The following is a 23,226-nucleotide window of genomic DNA, read 5'->3' as shown; positions in this document are numbered from 1 at the left end:
CTAAAGAAACTGGGTAGGCACCACAAACACCTACACCCACATCACAACCAAGCACACACCACAACCTAGTCTATTGGCAACAATAGAATGCCTCTTTCAAGACTAATATGAGGGAAAGGGGGCTTCGTTGGTCTACCGTGGCAACCTCTGCAGTAATGGTTATTGCTCCATTTTTAGAAATGGGGAACTGAGCCTAAATATAATTTCTCAGACACCAAGCAGTCATAATTCTCAAAATTAAGAAGCCATTCTGTAGTGTATCTGTAAATAAGCCCATTAGAACATGAAAAGCAATATTTTCAGAACTTAGATTAGGTAGATTCTGGTAAATTCTAAACAAAGCCATTACCGTTGACTGTAGAGTATTTTATATTCCATAACAGAGCTGTTGCAATGCAGAAGTTTTACATAGTTTTCTGTTCTCTTTGATGAGCTTTGGTGCATGACAGATGTCATCACCTATATTCTGGCTTGGTTCCAGTGAGATACTGGCACATCACAGCTGTCTGGATTAGGGAGTATATAGTTCCCCTCCCCAGCGAACAAGCAGAAGAAGAGAGAATGAAGCTGAAGCTACATCTCCTGTTAGCAATTTTAGGTGTACAGTGAAGCAGATGTACCCAAAATGCAACCTTCCCTGTCAGGGACTGGCTGGACAATGCGGAGTAATGGCTAGATACTGATGACACTAAGAGAAGGACGGTTGGAGACAGACTTGGAAGAACTGGGGGAGCATGTAACATCCAGGAGATGAGGGTTAGAGGCAGGAGAAGCTGCAGGATTGGACAGTGAAGAAGAAGTGCATAAAGAGGAGGAAATAGTTCATGCTGGTGTAGAGTCAAGGGCTGCCCCACCTCTTCCTCCTGCCCCCACACCTCCTGCTCCATGGTCTCCCAGGACAGGATTGAAGCTGGAGGAGCCTATGTCTGCTTGTGTTCAGCTTGGGTGGGGGAAGCTGAAGTCCCGGGCGAGGCTTCTCTGTTGCGACAACTGCCTAATTGGGTGCACACCTAGGAGTAGCTGAGAGAAGTAGGACATGCCTTTTCCTAACTTGTAAGTGTAATTCAGACAAAAAGGTCCTCCCTATGGACATTGCCTGACAGTGCTGTGACATTTCCTCAAGAAACTGGGAGGCATAACATATTTTGTTTTGTTTCCAGAGATGTGGGAAATGATGCATTGCAAATTCCCCACCAGCCCCAATTTCAGTTCCATAGCTTTGCTATTATGTGGCAACCTGAATGCTATTACACACCTTCCCACTATTACCAGAGTGAGGACCTGCAGGTCTGGGAGCTAAATGCAGTCCTCTGTGTCTGGCCCCCAGAACTCTTCCCATGCCATCCACCCCTCTCCCCAGGCCAGACCTCACTCTGGTCCAGCCTCACATGCTCAGTGTTTTTACCTAGTTGGACTGTCCTTGTCTCTTGCTTAACTAGATGAAAGACAGAGAGGAGTGTGTGAGTGTACAGAGGAACTAACCTGCTGCACAAAGGTAAAATGTACCTGTGTGGCTCCACCCACTTTAGCTTCTGGCCCCACCCACCAGAAAGTTGCCCAGAAGGGAATGGGACCCTCAGGCTCAACAAAGTTTTTCTCACAGATGACAGCTACCAGCACATTAGTGTCTCTCATGAAATGTAGCACATTAATACAGAGGCCGTGCTAAGAAGGAAAGCACAAATAATGGCCTCTACCCAAGGAAGTGAACCCTACAGCTCCACACTACACAAAATCTTGTCCCTGTTTACACCAATAGCCATAGGAAGTTTGGGAGGATGCAATTTACCCCAAATTGATGCACTCATTGAAGGAAAAACAGGATTAATACTTGTGGTAGAGAGCTTGGATCCTTAACAACAGCAGAATGAAAGCTACAAATGTGTTGCACAGTAAACAATTGCCTGGACAGGCCTCTGGTGCAAAGGTGTAATGAAGAAAACATGGTGTGTTTAATCAAGTCCCCATCTGGTGTAAATTGGCCATTTGGGACTATACCCCTTTAGGTCTCCTTGGCAGAGATCTGAATTAAATAGTGTCCTGGTTAAAGCCAACAGAAATAATGCCCCACTTGCAGTGATGCTTGCAATTGTTTCTGAGTCTTTGTGGTGAATATGTTTGTCACTGACAGCCTGATTGGTCCCTGGTTGGGGAAGGTAATGCAGCAGTCATCACAACATGAATGCCCTTTTGTAGCCAATGCAATTAGAAATTTGCTGTTCCCCCTTCCTTTAGTGGAGATCTTGAGATGGTAGAGAGTGTCTGTGTGTGTCTGTGTGTGTATAGCATACCTTGCTAAGGTGTGCTGCGACTGATCTGTGACAGTAAAAGACTTTTGCAGAATGCCAGAAAATCAGTCAGCAATGGGCATACTACTTTTTCCCATGGATATGCTTCAGCGTATGCACTTTCTTCCTCTGACAAATCGGTTGCACAAACACAGCTTTTGAACAGAGACATTGATAAGCTCTGCTTTCTAGCAGAAGAGAAATCTGGTACAGTTTCTAGGCTCATCTAAGGACTTGAACAAACACAAACCCCTGTGTTGCATAATGTAACAATCTACAAAAATGGAAATGCAACACGATGGCTAATAACTGTTAGTGAATATACAATCGGTTATGATGTCATTCAAAATATATGAACAAGCCACTTTAAAACGATGTATATATTATATAACACATCTCACAAAATATACAAGTAACTACAAGTTGTTATATGTATCAGAGACAAAGAATAAAACAAATCAATGAATAGCGAGGAACACTAAGTTGTCTCTCAAAGACGTCTCACAAAAGTCTAAAGGAAGACGTCTCTCTGGAGTCTCAAAAGAACAGTATATCTGGAATAGTTCAACTGTTTCGGAATAAAGTCTTCATCAGCGAATAATTTTCAATGGAATATTCATACTAGTAGGGATCATGCTAGTGGATCAGGGCTCATCTAAGGACTTGGCCATGAGTGGTGATCCCAGAATGGCACGTAACTGAACACGGAAGGTGTGTCCCTCTTGAAAAATCAGGCTCCTTTTCCAGAAGGATGCCTCATTTCTGTGGTTGTAACTGGCCAGCAATGCAGACTCCACAGCCTGAACTGGGCCACTACATGCTCCTTGCCAGCCACGTGAACCAGAGGGAGCATCGCCAGAAATGGAAAAATTCTGTATCATGTATTTCACAGGGAAATCTATCTGAGTATATACTAGGGGTGCACATTGGCTCTGTTTGCAGCAAAACTAGAACAGAGGTGATCCACGTATGGTTTTCACATGACTCTGTCAAATTCTGCAATTTAACAAGGTAACTTGAGTCAGATCCCAGACACCCTAAACTACTGAGTCATTCTGTGAATCTGGATGCCCCCCCCAGCTGCATTTTGCCCTTAAAATGAAGTAGCTGCGTTATTACTGTTGTTATTTTGAAAAGGGAAACCCACCCAATTAGGAAAATGCCCTGAGCACAAGTGGGGAGGAGTAGAGAGGGAAGGGTATCTTTTGTTTCGATGGACAGACCTTAGTCTTAATCTCAGTGAATTATTTCCCTTGTGCATTCCAATCACAGTGATTGGGCAAGGGAACTTGAAGTAAATAAAAGTGGTTGTTTTTGTGTTGTTCCTCCTCTATGAGTTTTGCTTGGGAAAGCAGAATATTTAGCAGTGTGGTAGACCAGGCATAGGTAAACTCCTGCCCTCCAGATGTTTGGGACTACAATTCCCATCATCCCTGACCACTGTTCCTGTTAGCTAGGGATGATGGAAATTGTAGTCCTAAACATCTGGAGGGCTGGAGTTTGCCTATGCCTGTGGTAGACTATTGGTATCCTCTCTTATTGCTTTGGTTCCAAACAAACAATTAAAAATAAATACTTAAATCAATTTGTTTCCATTCTGCTGCTGGCCCCACCCCCCACTTTGAGTTATTTTGATTCTTAGTTTGCAAACTCTTAGGACAGCTGAGTACAGAGTAGATATGGGGGAGAATGATTTGGTTCTCAATTAAAGGTGGAGCTACCAAATTCACACTTTCTGAAACAATAAGCAAGCCAAAACATGGTCATTCTTAAGAATTCACACTTCGTAGAATTATATAATCATTGGTCTGGCCAAGGCAGAATAGAGTGGGACTATCGCTTCCTTAGGGACGCAGGTGGCGTTGTGGTCTAAACCACTGACCCTTGGGCTTGCCGATTGGAAGGTTGGCAGTTCGAATGCCCTCAATGGGGTGAGCTCCCATTGTTCAGTCCCAGCTCCTGCCAACCTAGCCTTTCAAAAGCACGTCAAAGTGCAAGTAGATAAATAGGTACCGCTCCGGCAGGAAGGTAAATGGCGTTTCCGTGCACTGCTCTGGTTTCGCCAGAAGAAGCTTAGTCATGCTGGCCACATGACCTGGAAAAACTGTCTGCAGACAAACGTTGGCTCCCTCAGTAAAGCAAGATGAGCGCCGCAACCCCAGAGTCGTTCGCGACTGGACTTAACTGTCAGGGGTCCTTTACCTTCCTTTGATCAGGACACTATACTTCTCTGAGTTTAGCAAAGCAGCTCTCCAATCAACCAACGTATACAAAAATGCACATACTGCATAAAATGTGCATAATTATGCATATATTGATGGGAATAACATACAAACATGCAATCTATTTAGGGAAATTGCTTCCAAAATGTTCATAGTAGTAAAAACTGCATACAAAAATGTGCCTTTTAGGAGATGCTTGAGCAATAAAGCTTATGAATTTTCAAGGGGAATGAAAAAACACACAGCCAAATTGCTGCAGAAATGTAGTGAAATGAATTTAAGACTGGAAGAATGAGGAAATGAGAGAAACCAAAACTGACAGCTTAGTCCATCCCTAGTATAGGGTCATTCACTTTCCCTCTCCCTCAGTTCAATTCTGGGGCTTGTCATGTGATTTATTTGTTCCTTTTAATTCAATCCCTTTCTGTTTTCCAACAAACACCTCCTACCTTAATGTGCCTTGCATTCCATCTGATTTTCCTCATTTATACTAGGTTTGTGCAGACTTCTCTTAGAGTTTCCACTTGTTGCTGCTGTGTGTGTTTGCTGGTTCTATTGATTTCCCCTAGTTTTTTCTCCCACTTTTAGTTTGCTTGTTCAAAGTCCCATTCTCCTCTCTGCAGTTTTAGGGTACCTGTGCTTTGATTACATTGAATTCTTTATCATCATCATCATCATCATCATCATCATCATCATCATCATCTCCCCTTCCCCTCTAGTTCTGATACTACCCTTCTCTCCCTGGCCCTCAACTCTACTTGATTGTCCCTCAAGTAAACTCTCAGTTGTGTTGCTCATTGACAGCCTATTGTTACCAACTTACCCAGAGGCACCTCCCTCATCATGTCACTGGTTTTCAGGCTGTTTGTCCACAAAATACTAGAGGTGAAGTGAAGTGATTTCTGTTTTACCAGCTCAAAACAGTAAAGCCTGCCCTTGTGGGAGAACCACTACACATATCATTCTGAAAGTTGGCAGGCTTCATCCTCTCACCAGGGGCAACCATGCCTGAAAAGTGCATCCAGTTAATGCAGAAAATAACAAGTTGCTCCCCTCCCCTCTTCCAGAATGCCCCCAAATCTGATCAAGAGGTTCTCCCAACCCTATGGAGCAGATTTGGAGAGGGTGTGGGGAACACAGGGGGAGGAAAATAGGGAAGGTCACATTGCATAAGCAGAAATCCTTGTTACTTGTATGCTAACCATCATTTTTCCAAGGGCTACTGACATTGTCATTGACAGGGACCATTGGGGGAAAAGAATTATAGAAGCCAATTACAGTGGTATCTCGGGTTACATACGCTTCAGGCTACATACGCTTCAGGTTACATACTCCGCTAACCCAGAAATAGTGCTTCAGGTTAAGAACTTTGCTTCAGGATGAGAACAGAAATTGTGCTCTGGCAGGGTGGCAGCAGCAGGAGGCCCCATTAGCTAAAGTGGTGCTTCAGGTTAAGAACAGTTTCAGGTTAAGTATGGACCTCCAGAACGAATTAAGTACTTAACCCGAGGTACCACTGTATAGCGACCCTTCCCTCTGCCTACTTGCTGCTAGAGGCAGTATAGTGGGGGTGGGGGTGGGGGTGGGAGAAGGGGAATAGAGGATTAGTGGGAAGGGGAGAGAGGAAAGGGGATGCCTGGACTGGGGAATGGCAGAAGATGAATTCAGTTCATGAACTCTAAAGCAGAGGAATTCTTCTCTGGCTCAGATTAAAATCTAAGCTGGCTTTTGGATTGTAATACTTGCCTAGTATTTGAGGTGAACATTGGAAGTCCCTGTGATTTATTTATCTCTTACATTTACATCCCAGCCTGCCTCCAAGGAGTTCAAAGTGGCATACATAGCTTTACCTCTTCCCATTTTCCCCTCACAACAACTGGGAGAATGACTGGTCCAAGGCCACCAGTGAGCTTCTTGGCTGAGTACGGATTTGAGCCTTGGTCTCCCAGGTCTTTGTCCAACACTCTAACCCCTGCAGCACACCAGCTCTCATTCATATTTCCAAGCCTGGAAATACTCTGTCATCATACAATAGGGAGAAAAGGTGCATTGGCTGAAATTCCCTCTTATACAGAGTGATGAACAGCGTAAGATCCCTGTCCTCTTTTGTATCCACTTTACCTGATTGAAAAGGACGCTGAGAGTGTAATTGAAATTCATAGCCTTCTATCTGTAAACTTTGGAGACTCCCCCATGGCTGCAGGATTTATGGTTTTGCAGTCATCCTCCCATCCCTGAATCCCACTGCTTTTGTGAGCAGCAGAATACAGTTAGATGAATGGGGGGGAAATGAAGCACTCCTTATAATTTGAATTGCTAAATACAAAGGACCATTTCACAGAAAATGTTGTGATGTGATTGTGTGCTCTACCATGCAGTTGTACTGATTGTGCAATACCGTCAGTAAGAACATTAGTACTCACAAAATATCCATTTGCTAATCTCAGCCATTGTGCCTGTGACCTGCCTCCCCCACCATGCCTACTGCCATATATCTTGATACCGCGTGCACATGAAATCCTTGCTAACAACTATATGGACTAGTGTTCTGCATCTGAAGGTCTGATTGACTCGATCATCACTAAGGCATCTTCAATAAGCCCTCATTTCAACATTTTGGCTCAAAACTATTTTTTGATTATACCACGATTCTTCAGAATATTCCATGTGTTCTGTACATATGTTCCATGTACTCCATCCATGTGCCCCATCTCTATAGCTAAGTCAGCAGACAATGAGACTCTTAATCTGAGGATTGTGGGTTCAAGTCCCACAAAAAGATTCGTGCATTGCAGTAGTTGGAGATAACCCTCGTGGTTCCTTCCAGCTCTATGATTCTATGTGGTTGGGTTCACATAAAGTTCATCTGTGGCATATATTGAGGGGGGGAAATAATGCTGTCAATGTCACATATCTGAAAATAGGAATTCATACAGATTGTAGCAAGGATCTGCAACATTGCCATGATGTGTGTGTGTGTGTGTTTGTGTGTGTGTGTGTTCCCTCCTCTTCAGTAGTTGGAAGCTCAGCAACCTTTAGTAATCCATCTTCTTCTTTGGGTGCCAATGAGAAACCTCTTCATTTCACCTTTTTTCATTTCTGCACCAAGAGATAATTTTATATCTATCTTTAGGTAGCTAAAAGACTATTCATAAACAATGGCAGGAAGTAATTTTCTAGAGGTTAGAAAGGTTCTAGGCAGTACTGGAGCTGGGAAGAGAAGGTGGGAGCAAATACCCGCCCTAAGATTTGCCTGTCCATCATCTGCCCAACCTGTCATTAGAATCTTTAAGCATAGTGAGGATGGAACAAGTAGCGTAGCCTGTCATCTTAGTCTCCCACTATAAGCACTATATCCCCCCCAAAAGAAACCCCTTCTCTTTATAAAGCTACCTCTGCATGAACATGTGCACACCACCATACCTACAATGATGTATGCTAGTTGTTCCACCATTAGACTGTGCCCATGAAGAAGCCTTGGGAATGGGAGCAGCCCAAAATGGAGGCCTTTGTTTATTTTTGAAACGGGCCTAGAGAGAACCTGCCAACATTCAGGGTGTGTCTCACAAATCTACCATACTCCTTCTTGGCCCAGCTCATTGTATTTTACCTGGAGCCACCTCTCTTTTCTATCAAGATGATTGCAACCCAACCCCAAAATGTGGTGACAGGTGGCTTCTATAAGGAAGATGGTGTGTAGGGAAAAGATCTATACAAACTTTAGTCCTAGTCTCTACCCTGATTAGCAACTTGTAGACTGTATGACTGAGCTGGAAATGCCCCCTCCAAAAATGTGTGCGTGTGTGTGGGGGGGGGGCGTGTTCTGTGATCTTCTTGTTGGATGTGGCAGTCGGAGGAAGAAGTTTCCTTAACACTTTTGGAATGATGTTTCTGCTTATGTTACTGGATCTAATCATGAAGTGTAGTTGGCAGGAAGCTGTAGAGAGACCATTGAGTTGCTTCCTGCACCTTGATGTAGTGTTGACCCCAAGGCATTCTCAGGAATTCAGCTGGTGGGAAGTTGTAGACAGGGGCTTATTCCATGGCATGGAGCTTTTAATAAAAGAAAGAAAGGAAAAATGGAAAACCCTTGGTCACCTCCTAAGGTTAAATAAGATAAGCAGCAACCCTTCCTGTAAATTTTTAAAGAAATCTATCCCCCACCCTCCATACCAGCCTTATTTTTCCCCAGGAAAAAATGGAAAGTTTGAAATGTTTTGGCATAGCTCTAGTAGGATGGATCCAAAATTTTAGTAAAGACAAATAACAAAGAATAAAATGTGGATCTTGTATGATGTTACTCAATGTGTGATAGAGATTCACCATGCAACCGTATAAAGAGGGTGGGGGACAAACCAGTAGAGGATGACTTGTCATTTGAAGTGTTGAAGAATTGCCCATCCCTGCCACCTCTCTGTGATTGGGCAAAATGAAGAGAGCTTCTCTTCCTGGTGCTATCTGATTTACACATCCCCCATTTGCGAGATGCCTGCCAGGCCCTTTCCATAGAAAAATGGATTATTCTACAGTCAGATTAATGGGCTTTCATTTTGCAAAACATCTGTCACCGTTAGTCCTGGACAGTGAGCGTGAAATTAGTTTTGACTGCAGAAAGGCTACGTCGGTGTGTAATATGTGACTAACATTACAACGGCTCAGGAAGCGAGCTGGTGAATGAGAATTACCTGTTAAAAGGAGAAAGGGTTTTCCCGCATACTCTGGGATGGGAGGGGCAATGCATGGAATCCGGAGGAGAGGCTTAAAATGGGAGGGGGGATACCCACCCATACAATGTTTCTGTGATTGCAATGTATCTCAGCTCCTTTTTTACTGCCATGGAATTAATGTAAAAGGTGAGAGGATGAAGGAAGTGCAGCTAAGATGCTTTTGTGGATGCAACAAAAGGGAATGTTATGCAAAAATATCCCTTGTGCAACAGTGTGTCTTAGCTTTGCAATACAACAAAGTATCACAAACACTCTGTAGCAGAGGTGGATAAGCTGTGGCCCTCCACATGTTGCTGGATTCTAGCTCCCTAGTTAGCAAGGCCAAATAATTTGATGCGAGCTAGAGTCCAGCAACCACTCCTTTCTATAGCTATTCAGTAGAGCTGCAACTGCCTATCTATAACATAGTCTGCTAAAGCTTCATTGATCAATTGACAGCACCCAATTTTAATGTGGGCAAAATTTGAATTTGTGGATCTGCAAGTTGTTTATTTTTGGTGGTTATTTTGATTCTGGTATGTTACTGTTACAGGGAATGAAAATGAAGCCTTGGGTGTTTACCTTCTAATTATGAATGGTAGCTTTCGCTTAAGTTGAAAATCATCTCATACTTCCTTCACTTTGTCAAAAATACGCCCGTATTTAGGTTTGGTAATGTGAAAGTTTATTTACATTTAAGCAAGTATTTTTTTTTTAATTGTTAGACAATCCTACTATTCAGGAGAATTCCTTGAATATATTTGCCACCTGAACTCTGGGATCATCTTCCCTTGGTAACTTACAAATTGTCCTCTTACTGAGACTGGCAATATGTGATAGGACTCAATATTGATGAAGCATTGGTGTATTTTATCTTTTCATTTTAATGGGGCTGTTTTAGATGTTGTAAAGTTATAAAGCTTCTGAGATGGCATGGAAGGAAAGCACAACTAAACTCTGCCCTATTTAATGTGCTACGAATAGTGTTGGACAGGCATTATTTCTGCATTCTGGCCACCGGGCAGTCTCTGAAGGCCCACGACACTGCAACCTTATGAGAACCAAGCAGGTATAGGTCTGACCAATGCAGGATGAAATGGAAGATTATCTGGGAATCCTATAAATACCACCTTGAATTGCATCATAGAAGGAAAGCGGGGCTGTAAATGTAATATCCTATTCTTGAGTTATATTTTCAGATTTAAGTTATTGGATCAAGGGGGAGGTTTGCTTAAAAAAACCAACTAGGATGCATAAGAAATTCAATTCATTTCACTCTTAAATGCAAACCGAGTTATTTGGCACTTTTCTGAAACAATTGACAAACCAAAACACAGTCCTCCACAGTGTGCATGAAAATGCATATATTAGTGAAAATAGCATTAAAATGTTATATATTGGGGGGAAACTTTACAAAACCGTGTATATTAGGCACCATTCCATGTAAAGTATACATATTAAGAAACATTCACACTAAAATGCTTTGAAAATTATCTTATGGATATGTAAATGAAGAGGATTGAATTTAAGATTAGAGGAATGAGAAACTGAAATTGACAGATTTGCTGACCCCTATAACTAACACTAGTTTGTATGATGTATTTGTATTGGAAGGGGTAAGGTCATCCATAAGTTATGTGTGTCGTGAAAGCAATCTCCGAGGACCATTTTTGCTACTAGAAATAAATATTCAGTTAATTAATTCTTCCACTCAGATTAATTGAAACATGCTCATCTCTTGCCTGGTTTTGCTCCAAGCAACTCTGCCCACAGACAACAAAGAAACTTTCAGGTGGTTGTGATATTTTAGGAAGTAGGTTTCAGAGCTGAGTCTGTTTTCTTATGTCTTTCAGATGTACATTCAGACCACGACGTTGACCATCTCGGTGAGCCTAAGCGCCTCTGTCTCATTGGGTATGCTCTACATGCCCAAAGTCTACATCATCCTCTTCCACCCAGAGCAAAATGTGCCCAAACGAAAGCGCAGCCTCAAGGCAGTTGTGACAGCAGCCACAATGTCCAACAAATTTACTCAGAAAGGAGGCTTCCGCCCCAATGGAGAGGCCAAATCGGAACTGTGTGAAAATCTGGAAACACAAGGTAACCTTCTAAACTCACCTGAGTCCATGTTGCCTTGCCCCCTTTAAAACATCTCCCTCTAATTGTGAACTCAAGTAAAACAACGCAGTAAGGGAGAGCAGTGTGCTCATATTGCAAAGGAGGGTGACAGAGCTCAAGAAAGCTGGCTAAATGAATTCATAGCCAAGGCACGGAATTTCTGTGTTCTAGATTTGCAGCTACCTCTATAAGTTTTAAAGTATGGGAGGCCTATCATATGAAATTTCACATGTTCAGAATAAAGGACATCTGAAGGGTCTGTGGAAGACACACAAAATAAAGGAGGATCACTGGGTTGCACAGAAGTTAGATTGAAAGATACTGTATAGAGGTTTCTGAATCTCAATGGTTTAACAGTAGCAAAACAAAACAAAACAAAAAACCCTAGGTTGCTGAAGTCAAGAAAGTTGGGGGTGGGGGGGCTGAACAGGAGTAAAATTGTGTATGAAGACCAAGTATATGCACAGAGGCACCTTGTGCAATTCTGTGTCCACCTTCCTGGGCTCCTATTGTGTAGCTGGTTCTTGTTGGCAGACCTCAGGGTTTTAGTGAAAAACAAAGTTGGTCCCACAAGCCTAAAATCTTCCAATCTGCTGATTTACAAAGTGGTTTAAAGAAACCTTGTTTGGCATGTTTCCCTACTTATGTCGTGTGTAGCATGGCTTACAGGAGATCACATAATCCTGCCAGTGGTCATTGAGGTCAGAAACATGTTATGCCAAGCAAACATTTTTAAAAGCATACTTAGCACTGCCACTTTCTCTTTTTCGGGGGGAAAGTAGCCATATACATCTGGATCAGGACTCTGGCATGTGGGAAAGGGGGGCTAATGCAGACTTCCTCAAACTTGGCCCTCCAGATGTTTTTTGGCCTACAACTCCCATGATCCCTACCTAGCAGGACCAGTGGTCAGGGATGATGGGAATTGTAGTCTCAAAACATCTGGAGGGCAGAGGTTGAGGAACCCTGGACTAATGTTTTCTGCCCTGTGCTGTTTCCCCAGTGAACATTGATAATACCCTGATTGCTCTGACAGATCCTCTGGCTGTGCCGTTTCCTGCAAATATCATCTTTGAGAGTAATTAAGCACTCTGGTAGATTTTCAGTGAGAAAACAGCATAGGAAGCAAACATGTATGGGAAGGAAAGGGCTACAATGTTGCAGTCCTGATCAGGATCAGGCCCCTGCACAGCTGCTTTTTTTCCTATAAAAAGAAAGCGTCCAGTGCTACGCATACTTTAAAAAATGCAATACATAGTTTGATGTTAAATGCTTAAATATGTAAATGTGTACATTAAGATGTGAATGCTCAGTGTAATGTGTAGCTTGACTCTTATAGTTTCAGTATATGTATGCAGCACGTTCTGCCAAACCTAGAACAAAGACAAGAGAAATTGGGCGTATTTCCCCCCCTTAGAAATCTGTTTCCATGGCAACCCTCCCCTTTCTCCCTTGGGATGGGAACCCTTGTGAAATTCAGCAGTGCTTAGAAGAATAGCAAAACCAGCACGGCCTGATGTTCTGAAGTACCAATTACCTGGAACTCCTGTTGCTTTCAATGGAGGCTGCAGAGCTCATTGCTTTTGAAAATGTGTGTGTGTGTGTGTGTGTGTGTGTGTGTACACATTCTTCAACTCTACCCTCTGAAATAGGCATGGGTGCAAATCCTGGAAAAAAACCACAAACACTCCAAATTAGGGGAAATCTAAATGTTATATTTGCAAAATAGGGTGGCAGTAATATAATAACGTTGTTGTCTTCTGTGATTGGGCTGCACTTGCAGAGAGGAACTTTTTATAGAGCACAGCTACATGCTGACTTCCCCCCTCCCCCCCCCACTCCCAGAAAGCCCCCATATATTTGTTCTCCCATATGCTTACATTGGGGCTGGGGGGAGAAAGTTGCACTATCTGTTAATGAAGGGAAGGGAAACTCAAAGCAGAACTTCTGTTTTTGGCAGCAGTCCAAGTTCAGCTCTCTCCATAAATGGACACTTGAACCAGTAGCTGAAGTGTAAGCAAAAGAACCAAGTTTTCTTGAGAGCAATTCAGTACCCATGCTCCATTGCCAAGTGTCTCAATATGCTCTTCCATTTGAGCCCCTCTCTGAGTTAGCGACAGGGCACTTGCATTTAGAATTTAGCAAAGGCAACTGAGCTGTTTTCCTCACAATTGGGAATATAGTTTGGCTACTTGTGAGCTCAGTTTGGACTCTGTCACACCTTGATGATGTCATTTGCAGCACAGGCGGGTCTGATTCTGCCTTTAGCCTCCCTTTGAACTTCCACACTTTCTACTTGCTTGCGCGCACACCTAGCAGTGCAATGGAGAAAGGGAGGCTTTTCTCCCCCACCTCATTCTCCCATCCCATTTCTGCCTCTACAAGAACAGCAATCTAGGTAAGCAGAGTAAGTTGGAGTTAAGAGATTCAGTGATATTTTTTACATTATTACATCTATGTGCTACTTCAATTCATGGTGGTTTTCAATATGACTTTCTTCATACATAAGTCCTGAACACTTGTGTCTTAATATGCATACAATGCCACCTAGAAAGGGTTAGCAGTTCTTCATTTCAAGGTGCAAGTTTGGGTCACTGGCTTCTAGATTTTGCTAAATGCAGCTTTCTGGGAGCTGGGAATTACCTTCCTGCATAACCTTCCTAAATGAGAGTCACACATATTTTTCTGATATTTTATCAGAAAAGCACTTGTAAGGAAATGATCCGTCTTCTTCCATGGCCTTCCCAGTAACAAAAGAAGCTTGCTGAAAATTTATCCATTCTCTGCAGCTTAAAATGAACATATCCTACCACATTATTAATCAGACCCCCCATATCAAAGGCAGAAGGAAACCTGTCAACATTTTCCCAGGAGAATAGACAGCGCTACAGGCATCACCCCCACCCCAGTGTATATAATAATAGTAGTAGTAGTAGTAATACTACTTCTACTACTAATATATTATTTATACCCTGCCCATCTGGCTGGGTTTCCCCAGCCACTCTGGGCGGCTCCCAACCGAATGTTAAAAACACAATACAGCATTAAACATTAAAAACTACCCTAAACAGGGCTGCCTTCAGATGTCTTCTAAAAGTCAGATAGTTGTTTATTTCCTTGACATCTGATGGGAGGGCGTTGCACAGGGTGGGCGCCACTACCGAGAAGGCCCTCTGCCTGGTTCCCTGTAATTTCACTTCTTGCAGTGAGGGAACCACCAGAAGGCCCTTGGCACTGGACCTCAATGTCCGGGCTGAACAATGGGGCTGGAGATGCTCCTTCGGGTATACAGGTAAAGGTAAAAGGTAAAGGGACCCCTGACCATTAGGTCCAGTCATGACCGACTCTGGGGTTGCGGTGCTCATCTTGCTTTATTGGCCGAGGGAGCCAGCGTACAGCTTCCGGGTCATGTGGCTAGCATGACTAAGCAGCTTCTGGCGAACCAGAGCAGCGCACGGAAACGCCGTTTATCTTCCCGCCGGAGCGGTACCTATTTATCTACTTGCACTTTGACGTGCTTTCGAACTGCTAGGTTGGCAGGAGCAGGGACCAAGCAATGGGAGCTTACCCCCTTGCGGAGATTCGAACCGCCGACCTTCTGATCAGCAAGTCCTAGGCTCTGTGGTTTACCCACAGTGCCACGTGCGTCCCTCGGGTAAACAGGACCGAGGCCATTTAGGGCCTTAAAGTTCATCACCAACACTTTGAATTGTGCTTGGAAACGTACTGGGAGCCAAAGCAGGTCTCTCAGGACCAGTGTTAAATGGTCTCGGCAGCCACTCCCAGTTACCAGTCTAGCTGCCACATTCTGGATTAATTGCAGTTTCCGAGTCAGCTTCAAAGGTAGCCCCACATAGAGCGCATTGCAGTAGTCCAAGTGGGATCTTCCATCATATTAATTCATAGTCATGGTTGTGAGTTTATGGTAAAAAAATAATAATACTCCCATCTATTGGTAAACATTCCATTTGTCTTTCTTTTCTTTTCTTTTCTTTCCCCCTGAAAAATTACTGCCAGCACAGATTGTGGACAAAATAGCTGTAGGCTGTGAGCCATATGAGGTCACAAAAGCTCTTCCAACTCATCCCACTGGTATAGCACATGCTGACATATACAAATAAATAACTCATGTGGCCTTGTTCACTGGAGTGTCACTATGGTTTTCTTCCTGCCTCCATACCACAACCAGTAGCTGCATGAATGGCAGAGCTAACTGGAGAATTCTGCTCTTTTATACTGTCTGAATTTCTCATCTTTTCATATGAAAACAATCTACTGTGAGGCAAAAGGCCTTGGGCACCTCTTGCATGTTTTGTAGACCAGATGCACATCAACAAAGAAGGCAACCCACCCTCCTTTCATATTTGCCTTGCTCTGGGTCCTTAGCATCCTTCTTGCAAAAGCCTCTTTTCCTTTCATCCAGCTGCGATGCTTGTCAGGTGACTGTCGGCATCTGAAGGTTGCAAGAAACATAGTACTAGTGTCCCTGCTGTCTAAAGTTCCAGCTGGGGCATGTTACAGATCTACTCTGCTGCTGCAGACACTGGAGGAAACGGGGTGGCGATGGCCCAGCAGAGGTCTTCCACTTCTCCATCCGTAAAGCTGTGAGCAGTCAGCAGGCAGGAATGTTCACAGGGAACAAAAGGCTCCATGTTAAAAAAAAAATCAGATCTTTTGCTTACAGAGAATCTGAGAAAATGTATTTTCTGGCCTAACAGTCCACGGGCATTGCTTATGCAAGCCCCTACTGTGTGACTGACTCTATAGTAACCAAACTCTAAAAGGGAGGAGGTTGTCTAGCAGCTTTGTACTGTTTTAATAGCTACATTTCCACTGGCTTAATCCTCAGTGTTTGTCCCTCTCTTCTGTCTTCCTCCAGCTTCCCTAACAGTCTGCTGGTGGGTTTCCATTTAATCGGATTATGAATCACCCATATCAATAAATTCGCCTTTACTATGTACTTTGAGATCTTAAGATGAAAGGTGCTAGGTGCCTGTAAATTGCTGTTGCCGTTACAAAAGCTTCCTGACTTTGGCCTGCTTTAGATGATTTTGTGTGAAGCTCCATTAGTATATATCTGACCTGCACTGAAAACAACTGGGCATCAGTGTAGACAGATTTGAGGGGACAAGGCTGCCATCCTTCAAACTAAATAAACAAAGGAAATAAGGGAAGGTATCAAATGTGGGAAAGTAAGCGGGGAGGCCTCAGAAGGTGCACAGAAGGCAAATTTACTGCACAACACATTTTGAGTATTAACGTTTTTCCTTAGGGGCGATTCTGGCTGAGGCTCTTAAGCCTCTTAAAGCTGTTCCCTCTTCAAACTGTAACAATCTGAAGAGGTGAAATTTTATCAGCTAGTGATGCTTTTAGATAGTATGTGAACAGACATCCAACAAATTAGACATCAAAGTTATAGTAACATTATCGTTACTATGCATGTGGAGTGTGATTCTGGTATCCTGCAAATGCATCATTGCACAACTATTGAGAGCTATTAGATGAATCATAATAAAAGCCAATTTAAAAGAAAACTCAGGTTATGCAGTCCTGTAGTAGGGCATGACTTACTTTTGAGCTAAGGGTGGTCAATGTGTGTTGAGTTTTATGCCATGGAGCAATCTTTGTGGAAAGGTTAAAACATGTGGGGCTTTATAGTTCATAAAAAAATAAAAGATTCAGATGTTTGAAAACAACTTTGACAACTTGTTGAAAAATGGCATATAAGTTTATAAATGTACGCATGGTGTGATGAAATTGGACATAGAGTATTCTCTCTCTCTCATTTGGAATCATCCAAATGAATCTTGGGAATCTTTAATTTAGGTCAACCAAAGGGGAGATCCAGGATCACATCTCCCAACATTTGTTTTTTAAATTTAAAGGAGTCAGGGGGACAGAAATTAGATTGGGTCACTGTCTTGGGAGAAGGGATTTAACTCTTTCTCTCTCTTCCATTACCTTAATTTAAATCTCTCTTACCTCACCAAAGCTACTATTAGCAACTGTTGGTGGGGGAGAGAACATAAATATCCATATTGTGCCAGTCTTTTTTTACTATCTGGGTAGTGGTTTTAAATTGGAGAAGCAGTGGAAGGAAAAGGTCTAAGCCAATACCAGTACAACAGTCCTGATTCATTTCATAAATGCACATAACATTGTTGTTTTTAAGCCAAAAACAACCATGGCAGGAGATCTGATCAAGGATCTCCCACATTGTCTTTAGGTGGCTTTAAAAAGAAATCAGGCAAATTTCTGGCAGATGCCTATTATTGGCTATTAGCAATGGTAGCTAATGGTAGAGATGTGTCAGTTTCAGTTTATCTCCATTTCTCATATTTCCAACCTTCATTTCTTCACATTTTTGTAAGATTTTTACTAACATATTCCTTTCTATGCACACTTCATCCAGTATATGTATTATTGTACACCTGAGTTGGTTGGCAAACTGTATTACAAAATTCAGAAAAGCATGAATTGCAAAGGATGGCTGTGTTTCGATTCACATTTTGCCTTTAAATGCAAACTGGACTGAGCTATTCACTTGTCTGTAGCTAAGTGTTGTTTCGTGTTCAGGCAGTACGCCTCTGAACACCAGATGCTGGAGGGGGGCAAATAGCAGGGGATGCTGTTGCTATGCCCTGCTTGTCAGCTTCCCAGAAGCTTCTGGTTAGTCATTGTGGGAAACAAAACACTGGGCTTGATGGATCCTTGATCTGATCCAACAGGGCTCTTTTTACATTCTTAAAACAGAAAGCAATAATCAGGAAGAGAACACATTAGAACTTACGCAGAAGGCCTTCTTGTCAAGTCAAGTAAACACAGCCAGTCTATACAGATGTGGGATTAAAGAGAAGGGCTCCCACGCAGAAATGAACTGCTAGGAGCATCATGCGTAATTAGCATATGCAGACCATGGGGAAAGGGCTCTGCATCCAGAATGGAGCAGATGGCAGAGATTCATGTCATCCTCTCCCCTCCTCTTACCATTTCATGCAGGGAAGAGTAGGAATGAGCTGGTCAGTGGTGTACTGTGGTTTGCGGGCACCCAGGGTGGGGCAAGTGTTGCCTCCCCCCTGGTGGACTGGGAAGCTGGGGTGGAGGTGAATGCCAGGGATCCCTCCCCCCCCCGGCACTTTCCTGCCTTTCTTCCTCCTAAGTGGGAACCCCTAGTAATTTAGAATCCTTCTCTTCCACAATTCTTCTAAAACATGCAAGGAACTCACTTGAATAGGAGAGTTTCCCTGCTTTAGAAGTTCAGCCCTCAACATCTTGCAAAGTGATGTGGGGGCTGCAGGAGTGGCAACATAAGCACAGTAGCCTTCTCTCGTTCATGTTCCCCAGCGACAGGCATTATTTAGAACAGCGGAACCTATTATGTTGACCAGAAAAGCCAAGTTGTTCCCTGGTAGGCCACTTACTTTTGAAAGGCCCAGGTGGGGGTCGAGGCAAGGTAAAATGCAGACATGCTAACCAATGACTCTGTGGGATGGCTTTTGATGGGTAGGAGAGGATATATTAATTACAATTTATCACTCCAGTTTCCCATGCATGTGGATTAAACAGAATTTTAAAATCCCATCCTTGGAAGCAAAATAGAAGCTTTGGCAGCAAAGTCTCCCTTTCTGAGCAAGTCCAGCTAACAAAGTAAACTGGCTTTTCCATTCCTATGCAGCTTAACCAGGCTTGTAAAGTAGGTTTTGAAATTAGATTGACTTAATCGTCTTGCATTGCTTCACAGCAAAGGCATCAGTAAAAAGTATGCAAGTAAAATACTGATATTTACTATATAACCAGTTTCAGGCAAGCAGAAACACATCTGCCCCTGTTGTTGGTTGAAGAAAAGAGCAGAGAGAGAGAGAGAGAGAGAGAGAGAGAGGAAGAAGAAGAAGAAGAAGAAGAAGAAGAAGAAGAAGAAGAAGAAGAAGAAGGATTTATATTTCTCATTTCTTCCTACCACTGAAAACAGGAAATGACATCATACAGAGCTCTCTCTTTACCATAGGAGCCAACTCCTGGGGCAGCGGTCCCTTCAGCCCCCTCAATAAAATATTTGAAGGGGCTGGGGGCCCCCAAAATTGATGGGCATTGCCATTCATATCACGTGTGTGAGCTGCATCATGTGACTGGTTATATGGAGTGAGTCTTACCTGGGGCCCCAATATTTTATTCAAGCTGGCACCCATGCTCTCCACCAATTACATTCCAGTGGTCTGAATCTGGCTGTCTAGCAATTTTCAGATCTGTGGTAGTTGGCCCCTAAACTTACTATATCAAAAGTATACATTTGTTGAATTTGACTGCCATCTCCCACGGACTCAGCATCCACAGTTGCCTCTGGGGCTTGGCTGAACGTTGGTCAAGCCATGAGTTTTTGTCATCTTCCATTGTCACCACACTCCTCAGTGCTGGGAAGGGTTGGATCTGTTTCTCTGCACTTGGCAGTGTTGCTCACTAGTGCGCAACACAGAGAACGAAGCCATTTCCCAGTCTGCGGTACCTTGTGCTTGCATGTGCTTCACGTTTGGAATGCGACAACTCAGCCCAAATGGAAGCTGGCATGACGGGCTATACAAATGCCAAGGCAGCTTGTGGGAGAATATCAGAGACTGATCACATTGTTAACACCAAGGACAGGAGATGCTATGGAGTTGTCAGCATGGGAAGGAAGGGACATTTTTCACTCTGTCAATGGCAGGTCACGTATCTTTAAATAAACAAGAGAATAAATAATTTACAGAGCTTGATTGCAGGCAGATTGGCTATGAAAACACTGTGGCTAACAAATAGCGCTGTCAGCTCTGATTTCTTATGGCCCATCTAATCGTTATCTGAGGATAACAGTGCCTGAAATCTTCAATAAGGTTCATTTGTCAGGGAGGCATCATCACAGGTGGAGAAAAAGCAGCACCATTCAGCTTGTGCTGCCTGCATTAGCCTTGTCAGACAGGGGGCTGGGGAGATCCCAGGAATACTGCATAGATGGTGCCCTGTTAGAAATTAAATACTGGTACCCCTCTGCCAGTTAGCAATATGGGGAGTGACAGGAGTCCACCGCTGCAGAGCTAGTAAGAGAAAGGGAAATTGGCTTGTGTATAGTGATGTGGCTGCAGAATTAAAAAAAAACCCAGGAAATTCTAGTCTGCTTTTAAAAACTCGGTTTGATTTTGCATCTATATTTGACTTGCCTAGACCATGTGACAACGTAAGACCTTCCCCACTGGATCAGACCAAAGGTCCAACTAATTCAGTAGTCTGCTTCTCAGAGCCACAAACTGTATGTCTGCATGAGAAACATCTCTCAGATCCCCACCTCCTTTAGTTGTTCTTTTTCTAACACACACACACACTCCAGCCTTTTCTCATAGGGAAGATGCTTCAACATCCTCATCAATTTGGTCAACCTTTTCTGTACCTTCCCAGCTCAGATTTGAGACTGGATGACTGGAACGGCACACTGTATCCCAAATGTGGATGCACCGAAGTTTTTAACATCAGCATTACAATACTGGCCTTTAGTTTTCACATTAGCACTGGAAATAACAACAACAACAACAACAACAACAACAACAATAATAATAATAATAATTTGCAAAGCACACCAGGCAGGTAAGGAGACAGCAGCAATATCTAGTGTTTGGGTGATTCAGCATTGTACTCTTTCAAAATAAAACCCTCTGTCTCTGTTCCTTGTAAACTTTGAGAAGACTCCTTGCTAGTGTGGCTACATGTGAAATCTATCACAAGACTGAAGCTGCTCCACCCATCCATTTTAAGCCCTCTGGTACTCAAAATGTGACTAATTTCCACCCTTCTTTATCTGGAGTAATATGAGGAGGATCAGGGGACCGGCTCTCCTGTTCTAATGTCCATAAGGGAGGTTAATCTGTTATCTTGCAAAAGTCAGCTTCCTGTCTGGAAGTGGGTATTTAATTAAGAGCAACTCATCACAGACTCCAGTGCCTGAAGTAAAAACCAGGGAAATGATTTCTTTTTCTTTTCTCCCTTCTTTTATCTTTTGCAGTTTAATGCGTATTACACCCCAGGGGAGAAGTAAATTGCTCAGTGCAAGCCCTATTCTCCAAACACTGCTGCTCACACGAATCTTATATTGCCTTTGCTCAGCTCTATCAGTCCCTCTGATTCTCACCCAATAGGTGGGGTTGAGCTGTGAAAAATTCTCCCCAGGACTAAGCCAGGCTCCACAACGTTAGGGTTTGGGGATTTATTTATTTATTGGATTGGACATTTCTTATCTCTGCCAATACAGAGGACGGCAGTTCAACCCAAGATGAGCTGGTCTCTTTAAGAGATTTGTGGATTCTTTGCCGAAAATGGTCTGAAAGCCAGTCTGGGACCATTAAGTCGGACCTCTGTGAAGACGGGGGAGGAATAGTGACCTGAAGGTTAAAGAATGCCCATATTTGACTGAGTCCAAGCAGCTGCTCTTGCTTTGTGCTGTGTTTAGGGTTCAACCATTAAAAGGCAAAGGCAGCCCAAGTTCACCTCTTTGGTACCTCTAGTTTTGATAATGAGAGGCACAGAACATAGCACCTTCCAGGTCTAGTATGAAGGTTAAGCGTAAGGTTCTATATTTGGGGGAAGAAAAGAGGAGAAAATTAATGAATGATGCTTCATGTGTGGCTTTTCTTGCCTTCCAGCTCTGGCTACCAAACAGACTTACGTCAGCTATAGCAACCACGCAATTTAAAACCAGCCAGTGGCAACTGGCCACGGGAAAAGGGCTGCTGAAGAGGAGGAACAAGAAAGTGGAGTTGAGCCCCTCAGCACAGATGACGTCATGGTGGTGGAGAGGGTGCAAGAAAAAATGTGATTCCAAGAACTCATCAAGGGTGCCTGTTTCTGATAACTGGGCTGCTGGAGGCAGCTATTTTGGAAGATGGCCACCAACAGTAGAGGGAAGAATCAATCAACACACCCCACGTGAAATATTTGCCTTCCATTGGAGGGAGAGGCCAATGGGGTTGAACAACACACCAGGTGGAAAGAAGGTGACAGACCTTTAGCAACTTTTTGGGTTTGTTTTTTTTAAAAATTCCTGTATCTTGGCAAAAGAAAAAAAATCCCTTTTATTCTTCCCCCCCCCCTTAAAAATAGTGAGATGGTTTGTGGTTGTGAAGAGTCTTTCGTTTTCTCTCATTTTTTTCTTTTCTTTTCCATTCCTGTCTTCTGACCTCTTCCCACCTTGCTTTCCCTTCTGTCTTCCCTCTCTCCTCCTTATCAAATTCTGTGTTGCAAAAATAATAAAAATTCCTTGGGGGGAAAAAACAACCATCAACAACAACAACAACAAAAGTGAAAACAAAACCTAGACTGTGTTCAAAGTGCTGATTTCTATAGGTGGTAAATTAATGTATGTGATGATCATATGGATTGAAATATGTCTGCTTTAATGTACTGACCAATCAAAAAAAGATAAAAAACACAAAAAAATTCAAAAGTTCAGTGCCTGGATGTTTATGAATTATTCGATGACGATGTGTAGAGCATGATCATTTTTATACCAGAATATTTCTAATAAAAACCATGGTTTTGCACTCAGGAGTTGCATTTCCTTGCTTAATGTTGGTCTGTGTGTGGCTCTGTAGGTCTAAGGAAGTGTTGCTTTACAAAAGTAAATTACAGGGTCATTCATTACATAATACAATATCTATAATCACCTTTGACACAATCATCTGAAGGAGATGCACACTATAATCCTGAATATAGCACCCTCCCTTCCTCTAAATGGAACAGGTGAGTGTTATGACACTGTCAGAGTTGGATGCAGCAACCATCTGTTTTGGATGTTCCAAGTGGAGATCTTTTCACAAGACCGACAGGAGCATATGGATTAGAACCAAGGTATGAGTTTAGTTCCATTTAGTTCAG

At 43.0% G+C, this 23,226-nt stretch overlaps 1 protein-coding gene across 1 annotated transcript in view; it reads left to right on the top strand.

Moving 5' to 3' along the window:
- The window catches only part of GRM4 (glutamate metabotropic receptor 4), a 290,669-nt gene extending 267,751 nt beyond the window's left edge, over window positions 1-22,918 (top strand). The window contains exons 10-11 of the mRNA XM_053393018.1: window positions 11,070-11,316; window positions 21,996-22,918. Of these exons, the coding sequence (XP_053248993.1) occupies window positions 11,070-11,316; window positions 21,996-22,045 (297 nt within the window). The 3' untranslated portion in view covers window positions 22,046-22,918. The remainder of the gene's footprint in view (window positions 1-11,069; window positions 11,317-21,995) is intronic.
- Window positions 22,919-23,226: the final 308 nt, after the last annotated feature.

This window comes from Podarcis raffonei, chromosome 6 (assembly GCF_027172205.1).
Source record: "Podarcis raffonei isolate rPodRaf1 chromosome 6, rPodRaf1.pri, whole genome shotgun sequence".
Taxonomy (NCBI): Eukaryota; Metazoa; Chordata; class Lepidosauria; order Squamata; family Lacertidae; genus Podarcis; species Podarcis raffonei.
Note: the sequence above shows the minus strand (reverse complement) of the source record. Positions and strands in the feature narration are given on the sequence as shown.